Genomic DNA, 12,320 nt, shown 5'->3' with positions numbered 1-12,320 from the left:
TCTATCCTCGAAGGATAGAATAAACAGGAAACTAAAGAGCACATAAAACTGTCTGTAAGAAAAATTTCTGTAGGGACCAGAGGTATAGTTCAGTGGAAGACTACTTGACTAACATGTTCAAGGTCCTGGGTTCAATTACCAACATCTAGAAAGACAGATGGGTGGAAAGAGGGAAGGAAGGAGGGAAGGAAGGCAAGGAAAGAGCCTATAAAGCCATGGATCATGTTTGGATAGATAAACATGAAATAGTTGTCCCCAAAGTAATTATCTATAGTGAAGTCTTTAAATTTAAATAATAATGAGAGAGAAAATCAAGTGAGTTAACTGAAATTCTGAAAAAGCAATACTATTTATCTAAGTTCTAATTTGAGCTCTCATTTGGCAGGAAATAATGGAGTAAAAAAATCATTTAATTACTAAAACTAATTATACATACGCTCCTTGACCATGGCTCTGCGTCTGGATGTATGCCCAGTACTAGTTGGTCATCGCATCCACTAAAGGCATGCCTAGAGTGTTCCTGGCAGCACACTTACTCCCACTCTTGTGATTTGTGCAAAAGTATATAAAAGTTATTCACTAACAAGTTCCTCAGAATGTTGGATCCTTATTAGAAGAATTTGTAGACAGTGAGTGTGGTTATGTGTAAGGTGTCATGTTGTATACTCTCTAGAATAAACTAGAGAATGATATCTAAGGTAAATTTAAATATTTTTTTGGAACAAATTAGAAACCAGTGCTTATCCTAACAGCAAGAGCTATGGCAAGCATAGGCAAAACCCTAAAGATATTGGTACTAGCATGTAATCTGAGGGATGGGGTGAGGTTGTTACAGAATGAAAAGTCAGACTGCACTGGGAATAAGTAATCATCTAATTATCAAGCATGTATTCCTTTAGTTAAGGATGCCTAAAAGAAACTAAGTGGAAGAGATGATGAAAACCATTTGACACATATTAACACTTCTCAGGAGGACAAGCTAGAGATACAAACGTGGGGATGATAGTGTGGGGTTGTTAGAAACACGAATCTGCACAGAACTTGTCATTTATTACCAGCCAACCCAAAATCCATACTTCTTCTCCCTGTTTTTTTGATATCAAAGTGGAATATTGTATAAAAAAATAGAAAAGAAACCAGTGCAACAGTTTTTAAAAAAAAATAGGTTGAAACCATTCATTATGATAACAAAATGTTGGAATAAAATGGAAACCACCTACCAACATACAGTTCTGTGCATGAAAATTTCAAGAGTTAGAAAAAGACCACCTGAACCACTGGTAATGAATAACTGAGAAGCCATGCTAGTAACCCATATGTGCATTGTCTGCACAACATGTGATTGTAGTGGGGGCTGTAGTGTGGTACCCAGAAAAACAGAGGAAAGAGCAGTTGCCTGGCAGAAAGTGGTTCTGCCTGCATTTGTTCTTACTAAGAGGTAGCTGGAGAACTTGGCACTGAATATTAAAGTTTAAAAGAGCAGTAATTATTTAAGAAGATTAATAATCTAATTGTGGACTAGCTCATCAAATTCTAGGCCATTACAAAAAAGTAATGTTTCTGTGAGATATGAAGAAATATGCCAATAATACCAGAAAAAGAAAGTTTACCTTTACTGAATCAAAGTCTTATGGGACTCATCTAATAGGTAGCTTTGGATAATCATATGAAATATTTAAGGAGCACTTAGAGAAATCAATGATCACACTTTCTTCTTTTAAAGTAGAATTTTTAAAAAATTATTTAATACAAAAAGTCTGGTAAATATATGGAAATTAATTTAGTGGTACCCAAACAAGTCAACTTTCATATATATCAAGTCAGTTTTGCAGGAAAAACTGATATGTGTGAGTCTGGATTTCTGATCTCCAGCCATGGAAGGAACACTTAGTGAAGATACATAACCTTGCCTAGAGTTGTGTAAGGGACAGGCTCTCTTGAGTCTAGTGTTGCTCCAACTTTGGCTGCATGTGGCTCCTCTGGGAATCTCATGGAAGTGTTGATTTCAACCTATGAGACAAGTGGGGCCAAGAGTCTACACATCTAACAAGTACACAGGTGAGATTGTGGCATGCTGTCTGTGAACCCCTAATGAACAGCACAGACACGGCAACATTTCTCTGCAGTCCTTGGCCATCTGAGCAACAGCAGAGGTCTAATGCAAGGAGAACCTATGCCAGCTGCCTCCAGGCCACAGTGGCCTTGTCCACTACATATCCACTGTGTTCCCAGGATAACAGGCCTTGCAAAGGTAATGTGAGTCAGACTGACAAGGGATGTAGCATCCTGTTCCAGAGCCTATGTGTTCCTATTTTCAACTTTGAAGAGAACATTTTTAAGTAGCATGCTCTCCTTATTTACATTTTATAAGGAACAAATAAAATAATAGTCTAAAATGACTGTATACACAGATACTGAGAAGCCAAGTTCTTCAACTTCCTGCCTACCCTTAATCAATCGGAAGGAACTGTCCATGTGTACATTCATGATATCACATACTGGGACATTCTAAATGCATAATCATTCCTTACTGTATGAATTCAGCTTTTTCTCCAGAAGATTCATCACTGTCTGGGCTCCTCTAACTGTTTCCTTTGAAAAACAGTTTCTCTTTCCCTGTGGTCAGCATGGTGGGGTGACTTATGGAGAAGCTGGTCTAATTCTCTTAACACTGAAATTCCTGTAGGTTAGTAAGCAACCTCTATGCATTTTTTTTTCTTTGTTAGCAAGCTCTCTATTGCTTCCAGGCTAGTAAGTCTATTGACCACACTATGGGAAACACTAACATACTGAACCACAGAACACAACCTACACATATTCGCAGACAGTGTTCCAATTATAATATCATATATGTTCTCAATCCTAACAAGTTACATGACTTTAAAAATTGACGCTGTTGCTCATGCTATGCTGAGACAGTGATGGTGGGTTTAATACTCGTTTTTCCAGTTGGAACTTAGATTTTTAATTTTATTTCTTTGATCTGATTAAGAATTTTCCTGTTTTAAATATATATATAATTCATGTATTTATGGTAGCTGACAGAGTAGGCTCTTGGTGAGAGGTGCTTGTAGAAGGTAAAAACAATAACATTTCTCTGCCCCTCCTAGAACTTCTTTCAAAACTGACCACACATTTGTATACAAAGCAAGTCTCAACAGATACAAAAGAGTTGTAATAATAGCCTACATTGTAGCTGAGCACCACAGATTAAAGCTGGATATCCTGAGGCAGAAGCAGAATGTAAATCCTGCTTAAGGTCAGCCTAGTCTACATAGAGGCCAAGTCAGAGCTACATAGAGACTTCATCTATAAACAAACAAACAATGGGGTTGGAAATGACACTAAACATCATCAAACTCTGACCTCTGTATGTATATCCATGGACTAGTCTACCCTTACATACATGTACACATGCATAGACCACGCTCTCTCTCTGCCTCCCCCTCCACACACACATCAGGAGAGGGGGAGAGAGGGAGAAAGAGAACTCTTAATACTTGTAAGTATCAGGAAGAATGTGAAAATAATTAATGTGAGGAAAAGTCAAACAAAAGACATACCAAGGACATGATGTCTGACTCCAGGGGCAGGGAGAAGCTTCTCTCTCTCTCTCTCTCTCTCTCTCTCTCTCTCTCTCTCTCTCTCTCCCCCTCTCTCTCTCTGTGTGGTGTGTGTGTGTGTGTGCGCGCGTGTGTGTGTGGTGTGTGTGTGTGTGTGCGCGTGTGTGTAAACTTATAAGAGTGCACACTTTAAGCATATGAATGCTTCTGGCAGTTATTCTTCAATCATGGTATAACAATTTCTTAAAGTTAAAGAAGTGAAATAAGAAAAACATCTGATGCAAACAGTATTAAATTTGAATACAATCTTACTGAACACTCATAATAATCAAAAAGAAAATACAAATTGAACACATTTTAAAATACAAAGAAAACACATTAATCAGAGAAAAGTCTCTATGTGGTGTGTATTTACTAGACCTTCCATTCCTACACTAGTGGACAATTCTTATGTTTTTGAATATCTGAAATATGGGGAAATGGTTTGAAATGATAATGTTTAATTATCATTATCATTATCAAAAGATGGATAGAAGACACACAGAGTCTATTAATCACATAGGCTCTGAGGATCCCTACTTGAACTGTCTCTAAAGTCCTTGCGCTTGGCTCATAATGAAGGTGTCACTTTTCTTTCCCCATGTTAGGCTTCAAAACCGTTGGGCAGCTTCTGGAACCTTTCTTCTCGCTCTCTGACCATCACACGACTAGAGAGTCTAGGAGGTAGCCAGCGTAACCCTTTTTGCTCTGTCCAAGTTGAATTGTTCCTGACTTTCTCTGCCAACATGTGACATATTTCTGATTATTTTTTTCTTCAATTTTTTTTTTCATTTTCCTTTCCCCATGTTATAGCCACATAACAACTTTTGCTTGCCTGGTACAACATTTATAAAAACAAATAACATGCCACCATGGGAGAGACTCAATGCCTTCCATAGATGCTCACTGCCTTCAACTTGATTCCTTTTTTCTGCCTTAGCGAGGGGCTAGTATTGTCCACATCCTCTGCAATTTCTTATTCACCTCAAGATGAGACCACGCCAATTAGGAAGTAGCTATGATGTATCTGACTTCCAATACTTTCAATCTAGTGTTCACCAGATGTCTGCATCCATAGCCACAAGGGTGGAATGGTAGATATAAGCCCCTGAATCACAGAGGTCTGGCTGAGTGATTCTTATCCCATTATATTTAGGGCAGGGAGTCATTTGTAGATTTGAAAGAGGTCCTAACCAGGGAAGCCTCAAACACAGCATTATTTTTCAGCCTAACTGAATTAGGAAATCTTTGTTGACATTTTTGACTGGTTTGAAACCTAAAACCCTCTGAAACCCATTGATCCTTTGGTCCTAGAACTCCTGGGTAACCGGCCAACTTTTCAAGTTCTTTTTGACAGGTCCTCTTCTGAGTTTACATGTCCCCAAGGTGAGAATGAAACCACTCCGCACGCTTCTCTAAACTGAGTGGAAAAAATGGTGAGTACACCCTTATCCATGACCAGTGCCTCCCTGAAGTGTGATGACACTCTCCTGGCCTCTTATTACACCATCTGGTAAAGGCAGTTTCAGTCACTCACCGAGCAAACCAAACCAAACCAAACCAGGAAAACAGCCAAGAATTTAACACAAGAATAAATGAAGCTTAAGTGGGCATAAAGTAAAACAACAACAATAAAAGCCAAAGCAAAATAACCCCAGCTGCTACGTGTTTAACATGGCAACGTGGCATAGTTACCTCACAGACCTGAAACACCTAGCTACACACCAACATTTTCTTGTCTTATTCATCTATTTGAATTCTCTTTATTATCATGGGGTGTGAATTCAACCAGAGGCTCCCATGAAGCCACACCTATGGGCTATAAAGGCAAGTGGGGGAGCATATCCTTCTCCTGAGGTTCTGTGAGGTCTGGTGCTCTGGGCAGGGTGGGAATGAAGAAAGGCCAACTTGGCTGGACAGTCTATATCTGTTTTTGATACTTTTCATATAAAGCCAGCCTTCTAACGTCTTATGTTTGTATTTATTTGTGTGTGTGGTGTATGTGTATGTTTTTATGGGTGTGTACACATGGACATCTGGGGTCACATACATGTGTACACACATGGAAGCCAAGGGCTAATGTCAGGTGTTTTCTTGTTGACCCTCCACCTTGGATTTTGAGACAGGGTTTCTCTCTGACCCTAGAGCTCATGAATTTGACCAATAAGCTGGTCCAGGGATCTGTCCATTCCTTCTTCCCCAGCACTGGGGTTACAGACTTGCACTCCACATCCAACTTTTACATAGGTGTGATAGATTGGATTCAGGTCCTAATACTTTCGTGGTAGGTACTTTACCAGCTGAGCCTCAGACACTTTGCTATCATTTAAGGTGAACTTATTGTTCCCCCCAACTCTGCTCTCTTCAGTTACCCTTTGGTAAAAATGCAAATATGAGACTTCTAGAAAGGCTCCCTGTGAAAGTCTCAGGAAAGGCTCCAGGTCCACTGGGCCCAGCATATGTCTTTACTGTCTCTTTCATGTCTTGTCTTCATCATTTTCTGTCTTCTGTTGCTAACACACCTGCAGTATACAGGTGACTGAACACAGGGTCAGGACACATCCTTAAACCATCAGATCACTGATTGTCTTGTGTCAGAAAGAAATCCGTGAGAGCTGTATCTGTGCCACTGTGTCCACAGGCCACAGCACATACCCTCTCGCCCAGACGTCTTCCAAGGCTACTCACTCTTACAGTTTCAGCTTCTAAAGCCTATATACTTCTGCATCCCAGGCAGCAAAGCTTTGCTCAGCTGCAAGACACATGACTGAAAACCAGGCATTTCTTCCTTCAAAGTGTGAATGCAGTCATATAAAGGGACAGCACTTGTGTCAGCCTGAAGTGACCTGAGTTAGCATCCTGATTTCTTTTTTGATCTACTTTAAAAATGTGTTAGTTAAAAAGTTACTTTCCATGCTGGATCTTTTCATTTTTGCTTGAAAAAGCACATAAATCTAATTTATGTACCATAAAACATATTTATAGTGGACGTGTGGGCACATTTAAATGTAATTTGGGTTTAATGTCAAAAATATTAGCATCTCGTTTTTTAATCATAGGAATTTTGAAGGATAAATTAAAATAATCAACTGAAAATTGCACCGACACATCTAGATTTGATAGAGACAACTAACTAGAGGTTTCTCACTCCTGTCAAAATATCATCTTTGGGTTTATATTTCAAATGAAAATGCATCTGGTTGACAGTGGCTCAGAATTAATGTGTCAAACAAAATTATGTTATGCAAGGGACAAGTTACAAACAGAATTATTTTTTATTGTTTTTTTATATAGGTCAGAGAAGTCTAAAAGATTTAATGTGATTTATTTATTTATTTACGCTTCTTTGGGGGAGGTTGTTCTGGTTTTTGAGACAGAGTCTCCCCACTTATCCCAGAGTATTCCCAAAATCGTGGTCCTCCTGCCTTAGCCTCCTCTCGAATGCTGGGTTTAGATGTGTGTCACACACCTGAGCACTCTTTCATGGATCAGTATCAAAATGTTCAAATACATATGTATACTTCAAGTCTGTGTGAAAGTCTCTCATACGTATATGTTAGCAAAAAGTTTATAAAATCAGATGCAGAAACAAAACTAAGCAATTTATTTGTCTTTGGATTAATGCTTTGTTAGGATGTCAAAGCTGTTCAACCTTAGTTTAGAATCATTCCAGCCACTTCTTTTGCCATTCATGGATGGCAATGGATGTATCTGTCATTTATTACTTACTTAGGTGTTAGTGAAACTGTTTCATAGAGAATCATGAATGCTAATCGATATTCATGGATTATACATTGTTTAATCTAATTCAAATTCAAGAATGATTCTTTTACTAAGACCCGACACAGTCTCTGATTAAGGAAATTCCATCTCCACACATATTTATAATACAAATTATGATGAGCAGGGCTCAGATGCGGCTGTGACTTGATGAGCATCGCTTTTAGTAAAAGGCTGCATTATGGGGTGCCATCTACATCGGCATGCTCTACTCTTTGTGTGTATGTGGTCAAAAGTTGATATTTCATGAAGGCCTAAAGTCAACATATCAGCTAGACTGACTCTTCATTGAGTTCCCAGGATCTGCCTGTCCCTACCCTCCAATTCCTCAGAGTACCACACCTGGCCTTGACATGGGTTCCAGGAGTCCAAACTCAGGTCTACCTGCTTGAGCAGTTTGAAACAAGTACTTTACCCACTGAGTCATCTCCCCAGCCCCCTTTCAGTAGAACAATGTTCCTACATTTGCAAGCTTGCACTAGAGCACCAACTTCCAACAGCGTACCTTCACAGCGCCATTTTCGTGCATGGTGATGCAGTTATCAGCATCTTCTGAGAGCTGGAACAAGGCCTGAGCTGTTGCTCGATGCACGTTGGTGTCATTCGATTTTAAGTAACGCACCAATGGAGCCACGGCTTTGTGCTCACCGAAGGCCACTCTATTTCTTCCCCACATACAGCAGCGCGAGATAGCTTCTGCCAGGTGGCGCCTCAGCTTGTCGTTATTCTGCGCAAGGGGAAGAAATGAATGTGCACCACAGAGATTCCATGAGGCTGAGTTCATGCCTATTATCCACTAAGATGCCAGGGAGTCAGCAGAAACACTCAGTGGCTATTTAGGAAGTACCTTGAAGTTTCCTTTCTTTTAATTTTTTTTTTTTTTTGGATAAGGGTTTCATGATGTAGTTCTTTTTTTTTCAAATTTATTTATTTATTTGTTTATAAAAATGTCCACTTCCTCCCCTCCTCCCCATACCCTCCCATTACCCCCACGCCCTCTCCCCCCCACTCCTCCCTCTCCAGTCCTAAGAGCAGTCAGGGTTTCCTGCCCTGTGGGAAGTTCAAGTTCCTCCCGTCTCCCTCCAGGTCTAGGAAGGTGAGCATCCAAACAGACTAGGATCCCAAAAAGCCAGTACATGCAGACAAAACAAGACCCAGTGCCATTGTCAATGGCTTCTCAGTCAGCCCCCATGTCAGCCACATTCAGAGACTCTGGTTTGATCACATGCTCATTCAGAGGGGTTCCCAGGCCCAAGGAGAGGTCCCCAGATTGTTCCCTGGGCAGCAGAGAAGAGGGTGCCTGAACTGGCCTTGGCCCATAACCATACTTATGAATATTTTGCATATCACCATAGAACCTTCATCTGACGATAGGTGGAGATAGAGACGGAGACCCACATTGGAGCACTGGACTGAGCCCCCAAGGTCCAAATGAGGAGCAGAAGGAGGGAGACCATGAAAAAGGAAATCAGGACCGCGAAGGGTACGTTCTCCCTGTGATACAAGGGGGCTGATCGAACGAGAGCTCATCAAGGCCAGCTGGACTGGGACTGAATGAGCACGATGTAGTTCTTAATGACCTTGAACTCGGTAGATAACCCTATCTGGTCTCCAACTCAGAGATCTACCTGGCTCTGTCTCCTGAATCTTGGTTTTAAAGGGCCCAGCCTTACTGAGTTTTCTATGACTGAATGTAAACAACACTATCAAAGATGAGACAGATGTCTAGCATTGATCATTTGTTCCAGAAAGCTTGATTGCCCATAAGAAAACCTTACAAATTAGGAGCAGTGAGAGAGCAGTAGATAAATGGCTTACCACTGAGACTGATGACCTGAGTTCCATCCTAGACCCTCATGGTGAAAGTTGTCATATAACCTCCATGTGTATATCATGGCACACACATGCTTACACATTATATAAGCATATGATATGTGCATACACAACAAAATGTAAAAGAATTTATGAATTATTGTTACTTAGTAATAAAACTATTTCTAGAATATTGGATACTCTCCAAGAACAAATTCATTTGATTGGGATGAGTGGATTAACTCTACTCCTGCAACCTATATTTGTTTCCCATTGCACTTTTTTTTGCATGTGCATGGCATACATGCATATTTGCATCTGTATAGGTATACGTGTGTGTGTGTGAAACAGGTGTACCTGGGGGCCAGAGGTGGACTTTGGGTGTTGTCTTTGATCACTTTTGACTCTGTAAATTGAGGTGGGCTCTTCACTTGAACCCAGGTCTTACTTATTCAGATATTCTCATTAGCCAGTTTGCCATATGCATCCCTCATCTCTGCTTCTGTTATTCTGGGATTACAGACTGGCCAATATATCCACTTGACATGTATGTGGGTGCTGGAGATCTGAGCTCTAGTTCTCATACTTGAGTGGCAAGTGCTTTTTACCTGTAGAGACACCCCCAAAATATCACCTTAATTTCTGAATGGAAGAAGACAGGGCAGCCCATACAGTGGCATCCATTTGATTTTCTACTGTCCTTTATGCATTTTCTTTATGTAAACTTGACTTTTATTTAGAATTACTTCATATTAACAGCATAACTGAGTATATTGTGTTTTCCCCATTGTCCTGTTCTCTTGACACAGAGAACTTGACGTCCTCTGTGCCTGATAGGTCCTCTTAAAAACGCCAGGAATCCTACATTGACTATTCTGCCAGTGACTGCATTTCTGTTTTGTACTGCTGGTGCCAACTGGTACTCCAGCTCTGCTCAAATAGATATCCCTGGGCATGGTGAAATCATTGTCTCAAGGACCTGCTCTAACTGGGACAGTTTTGAATAAATAGTATAGTACTGTTAAAGCCTTCTAGCTCCAGACTGTCACAGTCCAGGCTTCTAAACTGGAGAGGAACAACTACATGCTAAGAATAATGACAGTGGCAGAGATGTGACAGTTAGCACTTATGTAGCAGCACTTATATTTGCCACAACTTCGCTTGCCAACAACACACAATAAAAAAGCCTTTATTTATCAGACTTTGCATATTAATATTTTGTTTGTAATATATGCCTTTGTGTCCATGAGTTTGGGGAAGCTCAATGAGTTGAATACAATCCTACACTTCATAAGCAATGGGCACTAAACCTAGATTCAGATCTCTGGACTTCACTTTTCTTGTTTTGCACTATGCTGTGATTTGAGAGTACCCCATGAAAACAAGATGTTACTTACTGTGTTGGCAAGTTTGGACAACAGAGGGACAACTCCATGGTCTGTAATGACAGCTAAGTTTTCTTGGTCTTTTGCTATGTTGGTGATAGCAGCACAGACACTTGCCAGGACCTCTTTATTATCTGACTTCAATAGATTGACCACAAGTTCCAAACCACCAACAAAGGAACGAACCATTTCTCCAGCATCCTGGGAAAGAAAAACACTTTCCTTTAGGCTAGTTTACAAAAGGTAGAAATTAATAATAAGGCTGTTAGGTATATTTTAAGATAAAAGAAAAATTTAGTAGATTTCTGTATTTTCAAACTCTATACATATACGTGTATGTTTACATATATTGTAGTGAATATGTTCACAACAGGTATACACAGATTGGTTTGAATATTTACCATACAATCTACTGGGAAGGTAACAAAATACAGATTTTTTTTTTGTATCTGCAGGCAGTTATATAAAGTCACTGCAAACACTGAAGTAGCAATAGTGAGCCATGGCACATTGGGGAAAACACAGAGTTAGATCCTGACAAATTATGGGGACAATATTTTTGTCAACTGATCAATATATAAGATTATTATGTATGTTCCAGTTTGAGCACATCTCAGCTTATATATTAAACAATCACATTTATCTTTATTTACTTATTAATTAATTTATTTATTGGGGGTATGCTTGTCACACCATACTACTGGTCAGAGGACAGCTTGCAGGGGTTGGTTTTCTCTTTCCACCATGTGGACCCAGAGGATATGATTTAGGGGATCAGACTTAGTACTAAGTGCCTTTACCAGCTGAGTCATCATGACGGTATGTATATATATATATGTTTTCAACTCATTAACATTATCACCATGACTAACAGCACTATAATTTACGTATAGAACTTTGTCAAGCACATATTTTATCTGAAAACCACAGAAAAGCCTTCTTGTGCCTATGAACCATAGGAACTATGCCTGGGGACAGTTTAGCAGCAAAATAGTAAACATGAAACACAAAAATATGAAAAATGTGATTCCACGTGGGTTCCCAAATGGTCCCATATTACCAGTATGAGCTGAAAGAAAAATTCTGAGTGCCTGTGTGAAGTCCTCAGCCACAGCCAAGAATGCATCCGAAGCTTTGGATTCTGCACTTTCTGCACGTCTCCTCAAATGACCACAAAAGGGCCTCAACAATGATCTGGGGTTACAAAGGGGCTTATATCAAGAATCTGTGAATGAAGCAGGTTGATATATATGCTGTGTGGCCATTGTGTTGAGACCATCTGGTAGGGGAATTAAATGTGCATTAAGAAATGACATGGTTCCAGCCAGGCAGAGTGGTGCAAACCTGTAGTGCCAGCATGGGGCTGAGGAAGGACGGCTAAAAATCTCATGAAAACCTGACACAGGACCCTGTCTCCATGGGGGCAAGATACAACAATAGAAAAGGGAAGGGACAGACAGTAAATAGCACACCTAGAGCAGGAGGATAAGGACAGAGACCTTATCTTAAGGGCTAGGGACCTATGCAAATAATGGGGTTTAAGTTTTTGTCTGCGGGGTCCTTGGATTTCCTGTTCCTGTTCCTGTGCTAAGGAGATCCATCCAGACAGGTGAGTATGTGCCATCCTGGGGCAGACAGTCCAGAACAGAGCACAGGGCCCCTCCAGCTCCTGCTGCAGGGGCTTTTTTTGTTCCACACAACCCTGTCTCCCCGGAACAATTTCTGCTCCTGCACTGAGGAG

At 40.3% G+C, this 12,320-nt stretch overlaps 1 protein-coding gene across 4 annotated transcripts in view; it reads right to left on the bottom strand.

Annotated features, from left to right (window-relative positions):
- Nucleotides 1–12,320, bottom strand: part of Odad2 (outer dynein arm docking complex subunit 2) — a 178,240-nt gene that overhangs the window by 30,609 nt on the left and 135,311 nt on the right. For all 4 annotated transcript variants that reach the window (XM_087896312.1, XM_087896310.1, XM_087896311.1 and 1 more), the window contains 2 exons: nt 10,592–10,780; nt 7,888–8,109 (listed from right to left, as the gene is read on the bottom strand). In XM_087896312.1, the coding sequence (XP_087752438.1) occupies nt 7,888–8,109; nt 10,592–10,780 (411 nt within the window). The remainder of the gene's footprint in view (nt 1–7,887; nt 8,110–10,591; nt 10,781–12,320) is intronic.

Source organism: Myodes glareolus, chromosome 14 (genome assembly GCF_982192425.1).
Source record: "Myodes glareolus chromosome 14, mMyoGla1.1, whole genome shotgun sequence".
Classification (NCBI taxonomy): Eukaryota; Metazoa; Chordata; class Mammalia; order Rodentia; family Cricetidae; genus Myodes; species Myodes glareolus.
Note: the sequence above shows the minus strand (reverse complement) of the source record. Positions and strands in the feature narration are given on the sequence as shown.